General features: G+C 38.5%; 3 protein-coding genes across 4 annotated transcripts in view; 2 read left to right on the plus strand and 1 right to left on the minus strand.

Moving 5' to 3' along the window:
* Positions 1–3,331, plus strand: part of LOC139147597 (cytoplasmic dynein 1 light intermediate chain 2-like) — a 28,860-nt gene extending 25,529 nt beyond the window's left edge. The window contains exon 12 of one of the 2 annotated variants that reach the window (XM_070718744.1): positions 175–3,331. In XM_070718744.1, coding sequence (XP_070574845.1) covers positions 175–281 — 107 coding nt within the window. In that variant the 3' untranslated portion in view covers positions 282–3,331. The remainder of the gene's footprint in view (positions 1–174) is intronic. The other variant, XM_070718745.1, reaches the window with a different exon arrangement.
* On the minus strand, positions 3,191–14,617 carry LOC139147595 (pseudouridylate synthase RPUSD2-like). The gene is made up of 11 exons (XM_070718742.1): positions 14,312–14,617; positions 12,620–12,731; positions 11,515–11,636; positions 10,871–11,059; positions 10,374–10,452; positions 9,956–10,004; positions 9,362–9,454; positions 8,954–9,090; positions 6,072–6,217; positions 4,086–4,760; positions 3,191–3,530 (listed from the first exon to the last, which is right to left on the minus strand). Exons 1-11 carry the CDS (start codon positions 14,501–14,503, stop codon positions 3,441–3,443), a joined length of 1,884 nt encoding a protein of 627 aa, XP_070574843.1. The 5' UTR covers positions 14,504–14,617; the 3' UTR covers positions 3,191–3,440.
* LOC139147599 (DNA replication complex GINS protein PSF3-like) lies at positions 14,615–18,762 on the plus strand. Its single transcript, XM_070718747.1, has 2 exons — positions 14,615–15,194; positions 16,126–18,762. Exons 1-2 carry the CDS (start codon positions 14,793–14,795, stop codon positions 16,360–16,362), a joined length of 639 nt encoding a protein of 212 aa, XP_070574848.1. The 5' UTR covers positions 14,615–14,792; the 3' UTR covers positions 16,363–18,762.
* Positions 18,763–19,704: the final 942 nt, after the last annotated feature.

Here is a 19,704-nt window from a genome sequence, read left to right on the forward strand (position 1 = left end):
CTTTACGGTGTTTTCATGGCAGTATATTGATTTATGGTCTTTCACTACCCATCTTCCTCCCTCACCGGTTTCTTGTGTGATCACACAAATATATTATTTTTTTTCCTGAAAATGGTTCGAAGAGTCTGTTCTGTAACTTCTTCTGGATTTTTTTCCCCATGTGTGTGTGTACAGGATCGGACAAAACAACCGTACGGAGGGATGCAGCGGCCGAACTAGACAGACTTACCCAAACCAGGAAACCAGCCAGTGAACAGAGCTCCAAGCAGAACTCATCATGAAAACAAATCCTTGCCTTTGTAGAAATATTTCCACTTCAAAAAAAAAATTAACTCTTTTGAAGGAAATACAAAAAAAGCCTGTAATACTTCACCACACAATTTTCATGTAGTCTTTAGGTGTCTGTATAATCTGATCGGTGGTTCTGTATCGTCCATTTGGTAAATCTGTTTGTAAAATTGTGCCAACCACAGTGCATGCTGAAAAAAAGAGCTGGACAATACTTCCATAGTTTTCCATCCTACGACCATGTCATAATCTTGGAAGACGTACTTCTTAGAGCATGTCTGGTTTAGAGGTTGAGAAAAGTACACACCAAAATAAAATATAATGCAAAGAAATTTCAGATGCTTCGTCCAAAGCTTGACCAGCTGGAAAGCTAGTTATCGTAACTCAGTGCTCAGAAAGTTAAGAATCAAAATTGAAAGCATACAGACACTTCTCACTGTGATCGCATACAGTTCTATGGCAGCAAGCTTTGGTAATTATTTGTGGGGAAAGAAAACATAGAAAGGACTTTGCATACTACCGTGATTCACTTTTCTTTGCACAGTTTGGACGGTAAAAAGTGAAATGGATATACGGAAAGCCAGGATTTTGTAAAAATGGTGCTGATATCAGGATGAGACTGTTTTAGCATGTCCAGTTTTATAGAGTAATTGTTTGTGGCCATTTCAGGTTTACGACAAAAGACCCATGTGTTATGTCAAGAAAATGTAAATCTGACATTGCTGGTAATTTAATTTTGAACCAGACATGCTTGAATTTTTGTCTTGCATTATTGCAGCCATTTTTTTGTTGCCGATAGTCAAAACAAAGAACAGGTGATTATATATAATGTCAGTTGAAAAGTAATTGCAAAATCTTGCAATGGGACTCCTACTGACTGGTGTCAACTAGTATGGTGTAGAGTCATTTCTAGTCTGTGGCCTGGTTTGAGAAGAAAAAAAAGGGGGCTTGTTTTGTAATGTGGATGACACGACATGTTTGGACGGAACAACAGGTCAAGTTGAATTATATGGTTGTTACCAAAACAGAGCACAAAAGTTGAAGACAAATTAATTACCCAATGGTAACCGACGTCTCAAAGTGAACGATGTCTAGATAGGACAGACCATTTCTGCTTCGTTTTCCTTGCCTCTTCCAAGTGGGAAAATCTGATGGGAAAAGTACCGGTAGTCTAAGAAATTCTTTCAGTAGTTTCCATCCGACTTTTCAGACTTGGGGGGGGGGGGGGTGGGGGGGGGGGGGAGGACATGAAGAAGCAGATTTAGGTCTGCCATCTTTTAATTTCTGAAAGATGTTTGTAAATTTCATATCGAGAAAAAAATCTGTGCCACGTCTGTATGTTGCTATATACTTGAAATGTACTGTATGGGTAGAGTGCATCTCTCGGATTGTAGTACGGTGGGTCATATGCAGCACCATAACAAATTTAGGTGTTAGGGCTTAAAATAATGACAAAATTATCTCTCTCATTGGTGTAAGTTCACCAACACCTTTTGTTGCTTAACACGAAAATTGAATGGCTTAATAAGAATTTGGGGAGAAGTTATAAATTTACATTATATACTAGCTAACTGGCTTTAAGTCACAAAAATTTAGGTTTATTTTTCAGTTCTTTGTATTTACGAGTTTTTTTTTAATTTATAAAGTTTTGAGTTTATTTCTTTTTTTTCCCCTCGTTCCTTTTGCACCCAAGCACAGTAATTGAAGTCCCTCCTTGTACAATGATAGAAGTGTAATATATAAAAAGTTGTAGCAAACCCATGAAAGGATATTTATATTATCTGTCAAAAAAAGTAAAAAAGCTATAATTCAAGTAACTCAATAATACCTTTTGTGGCATGTACTTTTTTTTTACAGTTGTAAGATGTTCAAAATTTAAGCATGCTTGATTACGTTTAAGGGTAAGGGTTAGGTGCTTTTTTTATTTCTACAATTTTTTGTCCAAAAATCAGTGTTGTACTTTTTTCTGTAACCGTGAACTGCCTTCCTACTGTGTTTTCAAGTGTAAGTTGTTTTCTGAGCTGTGATTGGATGCAATCGAGTGGCAGCCAATCAACAGAAGTGTATCAAGACTTGTCAGCCAATGAGAATGGAGAAGACGGAGGATATATGGAATAGCTTATCGCAGTGACGTGTTAGAAATTAAAAGGGGATCGTAGAAAATACCTCTAGTTGTGCAAATACCTCGAATTGATAAACTCAAAACCATACACTTGAAAGATTTTGGAAACATTTTCCACTCATGAAAAATATGATGCAACTTCAAGGAAGCCACAGTGAGCTGAAATTTGACAAATTTCTAGACATTTTATTCAACATTTGATTTTGATGGACGTAAAAAAATAGATCAATTCATGAAGACCACATCTCCATGACCCTGTCTGTAATTTTATGAGTCTACATCAAAATGAACTGTATGCTTGGTCCAGAGTGAAACTGGTAAAATAATACAGAGTAAAGAATACTGCAATTTTTTTCAGTTCCTTGCTCAAATCCTGACTTCTATACAGAAAATTGTTTTTAATTGCAATACTGATCTCACTCATGGAGGTGAGGTGAAAATTTTGCCGATTCAGTGAAGAATTGTTAACAAGGATCTCATCGAAAGCAAGTGCTATAATCCCTGTGCCCCGCATCATCTTGACGATGAAGTAACCCTCACATTGTTCGATAAGATGATCAAAGAGGAATGGGGGCATTAGATAGAGGAGGGTACAAATACGTACCCCAGTCAGCATCAAATGCAAACTTCCACAACTGCACAGGATTTGTACATTTTCTTTTTTTTTCTATTTCGTTCCTACATTTTTTTCACAGATTTTCAGACCAAGTTCAAAGCTACAAAGTTTTATTGAAGGGGGAAAAAATCGAGAATTAAAAATTTATCAATTCACTCACTACATTATATAAAAAGTAATTGCTTTTTAATTCCATGAAATTTCTCAGCTTGTATAATGATTACATTAGACTTAATGGATTGTGGTAATAGCTACTTTTTTGCTGCAATGATGAATAAAGTATAGTCACTGCGTGTCAAAGCAGACTTTGATGTCTCCAGTCCTTTTCTTTTTTACCCATCCAGCAGCACACACAGCAATCCTTTTTAGTAAACAAAAGATATCTCATAGAATGGGCATGGGGGCGCTCTAACATTACTCAGGTGCTGAGGCAGTTCGTTTAGGTTCTTTCCAGTCTTCATGAGCCCAGTCTGGCAATGGTGTACTGTATTCAAAGTCTGGACCCTGGAGAAAAATATATGTAAGAGTAGTTAAAAATGAATGTTATGTGTTTTTGACTTACAAGTTTCCAAATATGTCCAAGCAAAGGTGAGGGTGGTTAGAAAGGAAAATTTTGTGAAGGGAAAACTCAAAGAGTCCCTATTGACATGTTGCCCAAGCTTCTGCATTTGTTTAAAGCTGTGACTTGATAGGTCCACACAGCAGTAACAAATAACAATAACACAGACGTTGACCTAATAGCTGAAAATGCAACATTCTGGATTCTCTGACTCTCACAGTTGACATAGATCTATACTCTCCAATTATTCTGTATATCAGTTAAACCACATACTGATGATACTGAAATTTGACAAAAGCTTTTAGAGAAGCCTTTTTAGGAGTACATCCAGACTGCTGAGACATCAGTGGGTGATTTTTAATCCAGACAAAGTATTGAATGTCAAGGCTGAGATGGTCACTGGAAGCTTTTCTATGCCAGACATGATTTCATTAGTGTTGACATGTACGGTATGCTAAAGATGAGAGCCATGGAATCATAATCACAGGTATGTCTCTCACCTTGTATGATAATGCATGGAGATACATGACCATCTCATGAGGCAGTGGATCTCTGTGTCGTAATCGACATTCCTTGCACATAGGGTCCTTCACAACTTCACTGTGCTGCTGTGACATTGATACATCATCAGTATTCCTATCATCCGATCCGTCTGCCGATTCCGCGTTCATTTCCTGAATATCAATAGAAGCTTGTCTGCTTTCTTTGTTCATTGAAACACTCCTTGCATCATCAGTCGAGTCCTTTGCTATTCTTTCAGTATCTCTGCAACATTCAATTTCCCCTGCACCGTCATCCTGTGTTTTCTCCACACCTTTCCCTGTCTCACCTGACATTAACAGATTTGCAACCGCAGTTTTCCCCAAATCAACAACTGCCCGTGCCCCACCCTCATGTTCCCCTTTCTCCTCAGTTGCCCTGGCTTCCTGACCCGTTTCATTGCCGCTTCCCCTTTTCCAAACAGCATCAATCTCCTGAGCGTCTGTTTCACCTGCTCCGTCGTTCATTTCCTTGGCTGTCTCAGTTTCCTGCATGACCTCGACCTGACCCCTGCAATCGTTCATTTCCCCAGACCTGGCTGTTCTCTGTATCAATCCCGCAATCTCTTCAGTGCTGTCTTCCATCACAGTGGCTTGGTTCTCTCTATTGTGGTTTTCAATTAAAGCTGCTAAGATCTGAGAATGCAAAATAATAAAATCAAATATATTTTAGGTAGATTGCGCCTCGGGGACAGGTTCATATTCATATTCATATTTTATCAATTCTTTTCTGGTCTACCACTTGTGGGGGCTCGTATTTTAAAGCTTTAAGAGTGAGAAAAAATTTGGCTTTTGAAAATTGAAAATTTCATATTTCTCTATAGAGTTAACACTGGGATGGCAGCCATTTTGAATTTCAAATAAAGGTAAATTTATGGTCATCTGACTCTCTTGTTCCAAACTTTGCACAGTGACACCTTCCCCCCTTTACATTCTCCATTTAGTGAGAGAATGGTTGAAAGTTTCATTGAGGAAAGTTTGAGTGAAAGTTATATCTTTCACTTTTGAGACATGTACTACCTTAAGCTGTAAGTGCGATGAAGGGCTTGTCTGCAACATGTTTCGCAGATTTAATATCATTGTTTATAAGATTTTATTGCATGTGTTATAAATGAATCCACAGCAGCCATCAAGCAAATAGATAGAAAGAAATCAACCAATGAGAAACAGCTTTGCTTGCATTACCAAATAAGGCTGTCTCAAATAATAGCAAGTTCAGTGGTACATCAGTCATTAGTATACCTGTATTACGTGCAGGTGGAATGGAAAATTCACTGTTATGGCATCTTGTGGATTTTCACAAATTTGCACATGCTTCATAAGGCATTATTTTGCTTCAATTGCATTGTTACAGTAAGGAAATTACATCATTTGCCATGCCAGACAGGACAATATGTAATAAAATCATTTGAAATTTCAAAGATGGAATATAATCTGAGACTTATACCTCAGAAATTTGGTGAAAAACTTTGATCAAAGGATTACTAATGATCTGAATTTTCTACATCCTTCTCACAGTTTCACTACTACAAAGTTATGGACAGTAGCTGCAACTGTTGGTGATTTTTTCACAATTTTTGTCTTGTATGTCCAGTACAATAGTTGTGCTGCTTCCCAAAGCACGTTATGATACACAGTATTTAGATTTAATACTCAGTCTGTACATGTGTGGACTGCACTGTCAATATTGAAAAGTGAATTCTAGTCCAGACTAGACTTCAAATGTAAACAATAAAAGAACAAATTACATGTTTTCACGCTGTGCTGACAGACTGAATAGTGCGTGTTTCAATATGCTTTGGGGAGTAGAACTAGAACTTGCTGTCGATATACGAAACAAAACTTGTGAAAAAAAATTATCAAAAGTTACAGCTACTGGTCCTTTTAAAAACCCAGTCTGTTATGTTTTTGAATCGTCCCTGTTATTAGGAAAGCTTGAGTTCCTACCTCCTCTGTGGTCTTGTTGACAACTCCTCCTTTAGCAGTGTCTGGTCCCCAGGCAGAACTGGTGTACAAAGGATCATTGATGATGGGATAACCGAGGTATTGAAGATGAACTCTGATCTGATGCATTCGACCAGTGTGAGGTATACCTTATTGAGCAGAACAAAGTTTGCAAAAAGGGGAAATATATATTATTACATTGCTTGGAGTTGTCAGCTTGTAAGGCAACATTTCTTGTTCTGGTGAAATCCTGTTAGAATGGGTACAAAGGGTGGGCAATGTTGGAGGCCCACACTATTAGGTACTGCACTTCCTGTGAATTTCGTCACATTGTGATCAATTTAGAACATTTAATTTTTTTAAGCAAATGCAACTTTTTAGTATGCATAGTCAAAGCTGTTTTTGCCACAGTATCTTTCAATGCAACCTGCCACAACCATTTCACCATATATGGATGTATTTACTTTGGTGGGCGTGGCTGTGCATCTAATTTGCATAATTGATTTGAATAATGGTTGCCATCACAGCTATCATTGTGGCTTATAGATGATCTCAATTATATCGTAATTACACATGCTATTGATACCATTATCTTTGCTTATCTACTGCTTTGTTTGGATTTACCAGCTACACAAGCCACATAAAAATTCAATCATTTCCCGTTGGTTTGATAGTTCCAAATCAAATTTGACGTATACTATCACTGTGCACAGCGATCTCTCTTGACAATCTACATGTACTTACAGACAATGAGCAGAATTCTGAACTCTGGCTGTTTCTTCTGACTGTGAAACAGACTAGCCGTGAAAATTCTGATCAGCCTTAATTACCATATCAATTTATTTGTGCAATTTTAAAAGCTGGACACACTTGAAAGTGCTAAACACCTGCTGGTTATATAGGAATATATTATGGTACTACACCTATTTTCCACGTGGTCTAGACAACTTGAATTTAAACTATTACTTCAGTCTTAGCTTACTTTAAAGAATGGTATAAACCCAAATGCGTATTGAGTGTCAAGCATGAAAGCTGAGAATTACTGGCACAAACGTAAAACAAACTTTCCTAAAAACTTTGGAAATGTGTAATCTTGGCAACACACACATTAACAGTTATTGCCAATATTTTGTTTCACAATATTGACATTCCTCGGTTACCTGATGGCTTGCTCAAGGTCAAGCTTAGCAAGGTATTGCAAACATTACACCAGACTGACGGTAAACAAATCACCAATATCAGTGTTCACACACACAGTCCGTTGAACCGCTTCTGCAACGTCTTAGGTCGAATACTGGCATAAAAAGTTACATGTGAACGGTCCTTAGTGGTACTGGAACGTTTCAGATTTGAGATGGTGTTGCCGGGCAGACCTGAGCCTGTGTATGAATTAGCTCTATCTGCAACTTGCTGTGTGAATAGACTGGGCCGATTCAGGAACATTCTAAGTGCCGTCATGTGACAGGTATTTGTAACATATGACAATTAAAAACCAACAGTACATTCACTTTTGTCATGGCTGCCAAATAGAATACTGTATCTCGTGGCAACAATTGGTCTGATGAAGAGATCAGATAACTTATTTCAGTCTGGTCAGACAAAAGTATCCAACGAATGCTGAATGAAACCTGTCGGGACGACAGCCATGTATACATAAACAAAAAAGTGAAAAAGCTATGCAACAGGGTCTAAACAGGACAGGAGCAGTGCTGCCAGAAAATCAAGGCACTTACACTCAGGTACAAGGAAGCTGTGGACAGCAACAGATGAAGAGGTGGAGGGAGAATATTGATGCCTTTCTTTGAGGAACCGTCTAAAATCTGTATGCTTAGCTATATACACTCTTTGAAGTGGAGAACGGGCATTAAACACGAAAAAACACCGAAACAAACACTTAATTTTGAATGTGTGGGCACACATGGACTCAAACTATTATAATCCTCCACGTTTGCAAATCATAAATATGTCTCTGAAATGTTTCCAGTTTTGCCTAGTGTGAACACGGTACTAGTCACTGCGAATTATCTCCCTTTGGTTTGTGAGACATTGATAGCGGTTGAATACTGCTTCCCATTTGGGTATTAATTGTGACAAGTTTATTGGAGTTTGCTGATTGGATAAAATGGTTGCGGGAACATGACCTAGACTTTGACATTACAAAGTCAGGCAGACAGCAAAACTTTCAAAAGCACATCAGACTGAGAATACATTAGCTTGATAGGAAAAAAGTGCACAATATGTTACTGATTATGATGTTAAACTGTTCAGCCATGTTTACAAAGCACATAGCCTTTGCGGCGTAAATCGGAGCTTATCGAGTTGACCCCTGTCCCAGAATGCACATAGAGTATTGTCATAAGTATAATCTTTATATGAACAACCCATGTGTGCCTCGGAGCCTGATGAGGGTATGCGACTGATTTGTTCAGATGCATTATCAACACACTTTAACCCTATGCTTACAGCCTACTGATGATAGATTTATTTTCTTATCTCATAACAACCATTAGCCTATCAATTTATTTTTGTGAAAAACAGACTTCTTCTTAGAGGCATCCCTGAAAATTTTCACAAATGCCACACTGTCAGAAGTACTCAAAGTGGGAAATATCGCTGTATTCCCTAGTGCAGTATGGCTTAAGGGACACAGAAATGGCTTCAGAGCACATTATTTATCTACGCCTACCATTCTAAAATGATGAGAACCAAAATGAATGTGGTGGCCCTTTATAGAGTGTATTTGGCTTTCAAACATTTTCATCCTATTTTGCTGTACACAAGTCTACACTCGCACCACAGTACACATCACAGTTGGCTTAACCCCTAGAAAAGTAATGAACAGGGCTAAATGCCTACTACCACTGGGTACAGCTATATCGACTTACATCTGACAACACTACTTGAGCCATTGTAACTTATTCTGTAGAACTCCGTCTTGCATGGTTTGCCATCCGGGCTCACTCGGCAGACACCAATCTTGTGAGACATTGTAAGGATTGGTTCAGAGCATACTACTGGCTCACTGGGCAAAAATTTGGAGAGAAAAGAAAGTGAAAATAAGTACATTTTAGTCAAGGAATTGTTATTATGCAATGCCAGCTGATAAGAGAATGTCACCTCTCTGTGATGAAGAATGCTATTACGACAACCAAGGGTTGTTACCCCATGTGATTTTCAAAGATCACCCCTAATTCCCTGTCAAGAGGTCTACTCAGAAACGATAACAATGGGTTTGGGCCAAACTATTGTGGTGAATAGGTTCTGGAAAACTGACCGGAATTTGGAAGACTCACCTCGGAAACTCTCCTCTTACTCTGCTTACGTACGTCTTCCGTAACTCCCTACCTCTGACCAGACTATCTAGTTTCTGTGACATCTCCAGAGTTCTGAAATAAATCGTACATGATTTCCAGTCTTTGATTTGAATCCCCAAAGACGGTGTCTCTGCAAATCTGATACTCTGGAATGATCTGTTGGTGACTAAGATGCATACGTGTAAGCTCAGAGATGTGTAAGCAAATGAGATCCACCATAAACTGTGTACCAGCTTTGAACTAAATGTTATTCTTGGCCTCGTTTGGTGGTTGTAAATCTTTAGAAGAACTACTTTCATTTCAGTTGTAGGTGTTTCATTTGCCACAAGAGAAAGGAAAACCATACTTGAATACTTTTATGATATTTGTCAGTACACAACTGGTGTTACATGAAGACCGATTCTCAGAACCTAATTTGATTTTTGCTTACAATATTGATTACACAACCGTAAATGAAACATACATTACAGGACAATAAAAATATGTACATTTCACTCACATTTCAGAGAACTGTGATTACCCTTTTCAATGATGTGTCGCATGCAAAGTTATTTCAATGAGGATAGACTTTACCTTGCAAACATAAGAAGTCCAGATGTTAACCTATCGAGGCGATGAATCGCTGTAATTGTGAATAAAAAATTTATAATTGTCATCAAATCAGTAATATTAGGTTTCTCCCACAAATCGACACCCTTTTGACCATCATGGACATGTCAAATTTCAATTTTGAGCTATGGGGGAAGTCAAAGGTCAGGTCAAGTTCAGAAGGTAACTATGGCATACTGTGACCATGCACTACACAATGTCATGGTTTTCATTACCCTCTGTGAAGTACCCTCTTTTTGCCATCTATGAAGATATTACTGAGCAGCAGGGTGCGACAGAAGATGTGACTAGCTGATAGATTATCCATAATACAGTATAAGGTTCTTGTCATCCAATCACAAACTGTCATTGTATCTGAGAATGTCAGTGTACTGGTACTTACTGTGTAGGTTTCTGAAGTTGAGTTCTTTTCCCAGCAGAAACATAATGGTGTTGTGACGATACCTGCCAGATGGATGAACCTGTCACAGGAATAGAGAACAGCCATGCTTGAATAGATACTTGGTGATGTGTGCACCAGAAATATGACATAGTGCTTATGAAATGATGTACCACCATTAAACACATTTGGAATTCATAGGTAGTGACAGATTGTATGACAATCCTTTTCACAGTATTAATAATATTTTCTTAATTGTACTCTGGTGACACACATAAAAAAACTCAGCAGGCTTCAAAACCATATTCTCACGGGGTCAGCTTGGGTCTCCGATGGCACGACCTACTAGATTGAGTAAATTTAATAAAGTTTGTCGCACAAAAATTGAACAGCATGTGAAAATATCACTGCACCCAGGTAATTGATTCAGCTGATGTGTGAATACAGTTGATGCTAGTCCCAGGCTACATTAGGGAGAGACCAGAGTGAGAATGACTTACTGGAATAGATGCTGGTTTGTTAATGACTAGTATGTCCTGGTTACATTCAATAATATTGATGGCTTTACCGGTCACCGGTGGTTCGTGGCGGTGTACTCGACTCCGCATAAAGTCATTATTCTTCATCACGTAGTCCAGGCTGGCTTTCCGGCCATTCACGGTGATCATACCAGAGTTAATAGCAGCTGCCTGCATTTGGGCAGAAAATGAAAATTTATTAAATATCTACCATCAACATATATTTGACTCTATTTATTGACTACATATGGAAGGATCTAAAATGTTTACACACCAACAAGATTGAGTTCTACATTAGTAGAACTGGAACTATGGAATGAAAGGGCAAATTATTGTGAGTCACTGAAAATTTATGATCTTTGAAAGTTGAAATAAGTTCTTGTGTATTTCTCTATATTTATAATTCAAATCAGTGGATTTTAAGACAAGCTTAAACTAAATGAAACACAATGGCATTACCAATGCATTCAGTTTACTTCTGCTATAAAGCACAAGGAGCTTTTCTGAATTTTGCTGCTTCAAAATATCCGCTCAAGACATCAATGAGAAAACAGACTTCTATGAATCATATTATTTGTCTTTTCCATCAATTTATAGCGGAGTTAACATTACACAATTATCCCTACATAGTACTCTGGTGATTCCGATCTGAATTCTCTCCTGAAGACTTCGTGCAGTGTGATGCCGACCCAGCGACCCTTGCAGTGTGTCGAGAATGTGTAGTAATATGGATAGACTTTACGCAGACCTGAAAAGAATCAGACAGCAAACTGTTGATACAAAATACTACTATACATAGTCGTAAAAGTTACTGGAGAAATAGAATTGAAACGATTAGTGAAAATATCCACTGGACATATAAAGGGGGCACATAGATAAAATATTTAGAAATTGTATGTCTTGAATGTTCATGATCATATATCTCCATACACTGAGATGTGTACCAATATGGTCTTTGACCAGGGAATGTTAATAATAAATCATTGTCATACCAGTACTGTTAGCAAATATAGCAAATGACATGATTGGTGCCATTTGCTGATCAGTAGCAAAAAAATAAAAAGAGCCATGTACCACTTGTTTACTTGCACCAAAGCATGTGTATACTACTGGTATTTGCATAGCAGTGCAAATACCGAAAATATTATGCCATAACCTTATGTTAATGAGTACTGGTAACCAGGACCATTTTTTTGGGGTAACAACTGTTATTTTGTAAAACAAACAAAAATGGTCGTCTGCAAGCTATTTTACACTGCAAAAGAAATCACTTTTCTGGATGGAAGATTTCACAGACGATATCTACAACAAACCTTACTATGTGATGAGTATTTAATGAATACATATATTGCATTGCTCTGTCTTTTCCCACCCTGATGGCAGGAAAAGGCTTGAGTGAAACCTGTTCCTCAAATAGACTAGCCTTTGATTTGTAAAAAAGTAAACAACACTCTACCCAATCAGAATCAGGGGTGTGGTGCAATCAGCCAATGAGCTTTCAAGTAGGGTAGACTTGCACTGTCTCGCCGTGGGTTCCATCACAGCATTTGCCGAGCACTATTTGCTTTCTTCAGTCTTATAGGGAGCTAGTTATTGAATTTGACTTCTACCGTCAGACTATTATTACTGAACAATGATTTATATGCACACTCAGCCATTGTTGTAGGGTCAAACAGCATAATTTCCATACAGTGATCGAGAAATAATGACAAAGTGACTTCAGGTATTTACCATTGTCCATGTAGTAACTAGTTTCATTGTACATGTCTTCATCAAAGAACTTTGTTCTCTTCTGTGGATGTGCTGCCGGCACCGAACAAGACGCAGACTCTTCTGCATTGCCCTGGATAGCACATAAATTAAGAAAAAAGTTTGCAAAAAATTAGCTTATGCATTCCTGCCAAGTTCATATGTCACCATCAAGTTGGTCAAGGCTAGTAAAGCACAACATGTCCCATATGTTGCATTTGAACAGAAAAATTGAACATTTCAAGGCTCCTGAAAACACAGATACTGTAAACATGACTTTTACAGGCTAAAGCTGCTATAATAGCTCAAGAAAAGTGGTTTTGATAAAAGACCGCTTTTTATTGACTTGGCAGATGGGGAAGTAATACTGTCTGTCAGTGTGTGGCAGGGAAAGGATCAATGATTCAACCAATACTGGGTACCGGTGAGGACTAGAAGGTCTATTAATACACGATCTACACCCTTTCATTACAATCCTAGCTAGCCAGCTTCATTACTATCATGGAGTAACCATGGTTGGATGTAGACTTGCTCCTCAAGTCTGTTGGCATAATATAAATATCACAACAGAATAAATTGAAGGAGTAAACTTCAGCAGACGTCGACTGTTGCGTTTAAGTGGTAGGCTGTTGTGTAGATAGTGGGGTGAACACGTTGCTTGGCCAGCTGAGAAGAGCCCAGCGACTGGAGTCCAGGTTGGATGGCAAAACCTGTCATCAAATCCACAATCCCTGGTAAAACCATGAGGGCAGCAATTCCAATTAGGGGCTGGTCAGTTTCTTTGGCTGGGGGGTCACCCTGTTTTTTACTCGGGTGATTAGGGGGAGGGGGGGTTGGTTTTACCAGTCCATGTTTTTGAAATGCGATGCTGTGGCTTATCAATTGCGCTCGGGTCAAGGATCAGCGCCGAAGAACCACTGTGAGCCACCTCTTGGACTTTTTGGTAGTTCAATATGACACCAATCGGTGTCGCTGATTTTAATAGCTCACAAAATCATGAAATAGGTCACAGTCTTAATAAATGAACCTGTACCTACTATATCACTGACTATCTACGACTCATCTCCTACTCCTGCTAACTATTTTGACAGTGACAACATGTATTTTCAACTGTTTTCTGGTGAGCAATCAACATCAGCTCGAATCTGAACTTTTGGCCTCCAATGTAATTTCAATGCGAGAGGGCAAATGTTGTATAAATCGTCGACAGCTTACGGCAAAATGGTTTAAAATACATGCTCTTATCGTCAAGGTAGCTAGCAGGAGTACAGAATGAGTCATAAATAGTCATATCAAATATATAATATATATATATATATATATATATATATATATATATATATATATATATATATATATATATATATATATATATATATATATTTCACCTTTGTTTTACCTTTTGGGGTCACCCTGTTTTTGAAAGTTGAAATGGGGGATCACTCTCTTTTCGAAGTTGGAATGGGGGATCAGCCACTTTTTGACGTCTGCAGAAAGTATCCATCCAGTCCCCCCCCTCCACCCCCCAACCTCGCCGCAGAAACTGACCAGTCCCTATGAGACAAGTGCTGAGGAGCTATCAAGAAACTGTAGAATAACAAACGTCTCGCTTCTACGCTCACGGTGAAAGCCATGAAAAAGCCAACCTCCATGCAAAGACACAATGGTAATTACCTGAGCTTCCGGACTGCCCTTTCGTTTTCGGTGTCGGCGCTTTTTTCGTCGGTTACTAATTGTTTCACTTTCAGCGGGGGTCGACGACGCTGCTGAAGACATGATTCCGACACTCACAGGGATTTCGCTGAATGTTTTTCTCACAAATTTCCATCCACTTTTGAAGGACAAAGCAGAGGATGCGCCCTTCATACGTACGCCATCTAAAATTTGCCTGGGACTTCACCAATCCCGCTAACTCTAGTTTCTGAAACCATACTATTCAGTTTTCACATGTGAGTCGCCATGTCATGTCAAAGTTCATAGGGTAGTCAGCTGACAGGCAAATTACCCGACATGCACCGAATTGGCGGCTGTTTTCAACTGCTGCACAAACCTAAAATCTCGTCGAACAACAGTTTGTGAGTATTAACGATGGTTTAGTGCTATATTGCATTCGAAAATCACAATTATAACCTCATTTCAATTCTATGAAACGAAGATGTCATCGTACGGTAATGCATACACTCGGTACGGAAACAACGCGGACAATTATTTCAATATAGATGATATCCTTGCGACACAGGAAAAAATACCTTGTAAAGTGGAACAGTCGATCTTGCGACTTGGATTTTTAGATTCAAGTTCGGACACCAGAGACATTCAACCTGGTACCAAGCTCGACTTGCCCTTCTGGTTAGCATCTTCCTTGTGCACCAGGAGGCGAAGGATTGTTAGCGTCGACATGCCCAAATGTTATAAGGACGGTTCCAGGGAAATTCTCAAGGCCGATGCCAATGTTGTCGACTTGCACAAAACAGGGCCTTATTATTATGCATTTGGAACGAAGTTGCTGCACTTTGATAACCCGGAAGTGCGCGATATTGCAGAATCGTTATTGCAGGTATGGTTATCGTTCTCTGAAGCACGTATATCTTGTAGCTTTGTTGAAGTTCCCAATAAAAAGGGTCATAAGGCGTGGTGGGTAGCAATAGTACGGTAGCTCGAAGTGCTGCTCTGGGTTGGGGATAGATCCGACTCAAATCCGGGACTAAACATTTAGTTACAGTACTGCAGCACGTAGCTGTAGCCTTGGCCGTGCAGCTTGGGCTTCTGTCATGCGGCTTGGGCGATGCCCAACAAAGTTGGTTGGACATCGCGTAAGCCGCCTGATAGAAGCCCTTGCCAAGTTGGTTGAACATCTTGCAAGCCTCACGAGATGACAGAAGCCCAAGCAGCACAGCCTAGCCCACCAAGGCTACAATTATTGCAGCTATGCAGGACGATCCCTCCACAAAGGAGGGCAGCTCAGGAGGGACTGTGACCGAAGCTATGGAAGTGGGCACTTTGCTGCGATCCGTAGCCCTAGGTCGTGTTATGATTTGCTACTCCCCATGACAGCACAACAGAAACACGTTGCAAATGCAGATCACAGCAATAGCAAGTGGGTCCTATACTCATGTGGCCATCCCTTGAAGATAACTTTTTTCCGGCTCTACAACATTATATCCCTCAAGCTTCTTGGAAGAGTATAAGGGTAGCATACTGTTACAGATGTGTGCTACCTTCATGAGAAGAGTGACAAGAGCATTGGCAAATTAAAATTTTATTGTTTTTGATAACAAATGTTGAATTTTCTGTTAGCATTGACCATGATGTGAAATGCTGCAAAATTTTCCAAGTAATAGACCAACATCACTACCAGTATCATCAAGCTAGTAGTAAAAGTTGTAGACACTATGATAGTAGTAAAATACTGGATTCAATCAAAAAACATTCAGGAAATGGTCTTGCCATGTTATGAAAACTTACAAAAACCCTGACATTTCTTACAGACATTCATTTCCCGGTTTCGGAAAATAATGGACTCTGCGCAGAATGCCTACAATGAAGACACAACACACCTGACGTCAAAGCTGGATGAGAGTGAGAGGTCAGTCTTCAAGGCCGGTCAGCAGGGACTCAATGACTTTCAGCGCTGGCAGAAAGGACAGACCATGAAAATAACCACTTCCGAAATGGTGGCCAACTACCGGAAGCGAAAACGTGCTGCGATGGAAGATGATGGATAAAGAGTACCGGGATTTTTTAAACTGAAATTGTAATCTGATATGCAATAATATGAGTTATTGTAGTGTAAGGTATCAAACTTGTACAATTCAATTTACTGTGCATAATATTAGTTTCAAGATCTCAAAGCTGTGCTTAGTAAATTGATGATTGGAGTTAACTAGCTATATAAGGTTATGGGCTCCCCTGCCGGTTTTCCACAGCCTGAAGTTCAAAATGCCAGCAGCAATTTGACAGAGGAAATCCGCTATTTTTGTAATATTTACACAAATGCCCTTCCCATATTGCTATGAGATGTAGATATTTATTCTTCTGTACATTGTATCTGGAATATGAGACATCGTTTTCATTTTAAGTGTCATTTTTATTGAATTTTCTCAACCATCGCTGAATATCACATGATATTGCTTAGATGCAATGATCCAACCATTATAATTGAATGATACAAATAGACTCTCTAAGTTGCTGTGAATAGTGACAATCAACCAATCAGATATAACCTTCTGAGCACGCTGCACATCAGCAGAGCAGTCTCCTACTGAGTGGTGTTTTCGTCATTCTTGTATGCATAATTTCCAAACATGTAAGCATATTAATGAAAGAATGATGTCATTTGCAAACATCCCTTTTTAACAGAATTTCAGGAGTCTTGTTGAATGACAAATGGAATATTTTAGTCTGTATTAACACTAGAGAATTATTTTCAGTGGGAATGAATTTATCACAGACCATCAGAAGCAGTTAAGAATTTGTATTGTAATCAACACGTCAAAACAAGTCCAAATCTAAGAGGCAAACTGAAAGTCACTTTCAAATTCAACTTCAATTTATTTGGCTAGGAATATAAAATTACACAAAAGATACATGAAATTGATGTGAAATTGATGTCCTATAACTCAGTAAGTATTCCTAGCGGGGACCACAAAGTAGTTCTTCTGACTAGTCTTGTGGTGAATACAAATAGTTATTGTACAATATAAAGTACAGAGGTGTACATCTGAAGACATAAACACTGTAATTCAAATGAAACATAGATCAAATACTACCAATGGAAAAAAGTGATTGTCAAATTTGAGGATTGTTACTTACAAAATGGGTTGGCAATTTGCCATACACTATTGACTAACATGTCTCCCACAATAAATGAGACAACCATTTCAGCTGTTTTCAAATAAAATTTGTAACAATGCATCAATTCAACAGTCATTTTCTCACTGTAGAGATTGTAAGAAGGATATTGCTCAGAAAACTCATCTAGAAAGAGAGTATTCTCAACAAGAAAGAGTGTCCGATTAGAAACACTGCAATGTCAAGTCCACATTAATGAAATCCATCATCAGAGAGCTAGTTGCTCCAGTGTTTACTGTTATCACACTTTTTTGACCTTCAAACTCTTGTCAGTCCTGTTGGCAGTACACTGTCTCCTACCAGCGCCTGTTCTCATGATTTTGTAAGTTGGTTAATAATGAAATATCAAAACCTGCAAAAGATGTGTTAAATATCTGTTACTTTAAACACTTAAGGGTCAGTAATGCTAACTTTTGATGATATTTTCATTATTTTTGTTTTGTATGTAAATTGCAACTTCATATTCTACTCCCCAAAGAATGTTGAAACACTCACTATTTAGCTTGTCAACTTAGCGTTTGTATGTGTAAAATACATTGTTATTGTTTACATTTGAATTCTTGTCCGACCAGAAGTCACTTTTGTAATAACAATGCAGTTTATACATGTACTCCGGTGCGTTGACAAGCTGAACACTATATTGACATTCTTTGGGGAGTAGAACAAGGAGTTATGGTTGACCCTCAAAACAAAAATGGTGAAAAAGTTATCAAAGTTAGCATTACTGGCCCTTTAATGTTTTACCCTGGTAAACTTGCAAAATATTCAAGGTCATTTTGCATTAACCATAGCTGCTATGTAAGTGTCAAATGAACTGTGGTACATGAGTCAAACCTTTTACTACATTGCAGGATACTAGTAATCATGCATTGTGGGTAGGCTGTTATTTTTTACTCTGAATAAAAAAAGTTATTTCTTGTAACGTATATGAGGCATAACAATCTGCATCTGTCTCATTTAGGTTGCTTACACACTCTAATCCGTTAGAAGTCCTGGTATTTGCAATTTTTCACAATATTTTGAAAATTTCATTTCCAAAGCAACATCATATCATGTTACACTTGATAAGAGCTGTGTGTCTACTTGATATTAACCTTGTAAAAGTAATGTACAGCTAAATTTGAATAATCTCTAAGATCATGGAGAGCATTCCGTACTATTGCTGCCAGTATACAGCTTCACATCAAACCTGCACATTAACATAAAAGCTAGGTGATAAAGTGACTCTTCTGTATTCACAACCAAAACTGCAATAAAGATTATTGTTTAAGATATCTATACATGCTTCCCCACAAGGGGACTTTTTCCAACCTCTGAAGAGCGTGTTATTTAATCATAGTGTTTTCTCTGGAGTCTATGGTTCATAAAAGCACTGCAGGAGTTCCAGTAGGGGGCACTGTTCAAATTACATAGATCGACACTGAATTTGCCCACAGTTGCGGTATAATACCAAGGTCAAGGAGGAGATGTCAACACACATATACAGCTTGTATTGATATTTAGGTGTACCTCAAAGCTAGTGGGAGTAAAATTTGAGAATATCCTGTGAAAGAAAAAAAAGTAAAAATGCAGATACTGGCCTTTAACCTCCAAATTTGGATACAACAGTATCATTGTCTGGGTCAAAGTTGAACCCACAGCAGTTGTCAGTAATGGTAAAGGATGAATCGTATCGGTCACAATCTTTGGTGACCAGTGAAGAAAAAACATATTTAACTCTGCATTCAAAGTATAGTGTGATGTGTGCTCAGTGAACCAACATTACAATGCAGGGTCCAAGATTGGAAGATGTACACACTACATGAATTTTATTGTCGATGTTGCCCATATCTGGCAAACCACCTGACTTACATACTGTTATTATGTTTTTCACTATAACTCAGATAGCATATGGATATAATGCTCTTCAATCCAATGTAAAATTTGCTTCCCTATCCGCTCTAAACTAACGACTGGTAATAACGACTGGTAATGACAGTGTGTACGTCTAGAGTGGCGTGATCCTACAGTTAACATCACTCCCCTGCCCCTCATGTACAGGGTGTACTGGTACACATAGGTTCCAAGGTCGCCCTCTATGGCCATGAGATTCTTATTGCATTGGGAACTCTTGAATATTTGCAAGTCATGGGATGTGATATGAATACTCTTCAGTTAAATAGGATACTGGTATTTAAAATTTGATTTTTTTCCTGGCAGCAAGTGTCAGCCATTAT

This window comes from Ptychodera flava, chromosome 13 (genome assembly GCF_041260155.1).
Source record: "Ptychodera flava strain L36383 chromosome 13, AS_Pfla_20210202, whole genome shotgun sequence".
In the NCBI taxonomy this organism is placed as follows: Eukaryota; Metazoa; Hemichordata; class Enteropneusta; family Ptychoderidae; genus Ptychodera; species Ptychodera flava.

Coding starts and splice junctions, on each gene's coding strand:
- LOC139147595 (XM_070718742.1), bottom strand. CDS start 14,503: ATGAAGGGCGCATCCTCTGCTTTGTCCTTCAAAAGTGGATGGAAATTT. Junction 11,637..12,619: donor TAGTTACTACATGGACAATG/GTAAATACCTGA, acceptor GATTCTTTTCAG/GTCTGCGTAAAGTCTATCCA. Junction 10,453..10,870: donor ACAAACCAGCATCTATTCCA/GTAAGTCATTCT, acceptor TTCCTGTGACAG/GTTCATCCATCTGGCAGGTA.
- LOC139147599 (XM_070718747.1), top strand. CDS start 14,793: ATGTCATCGTACGGTAATGCATACACTCGGTACGGAAACAACGCGGAC. Junction 15,195..16,125: donor TTGCAGAATCGTTATTGCAG/GTATGGTTATCG, acceptor CATTTCTTACAG/ACATTCATTTCCCGGTTTCG.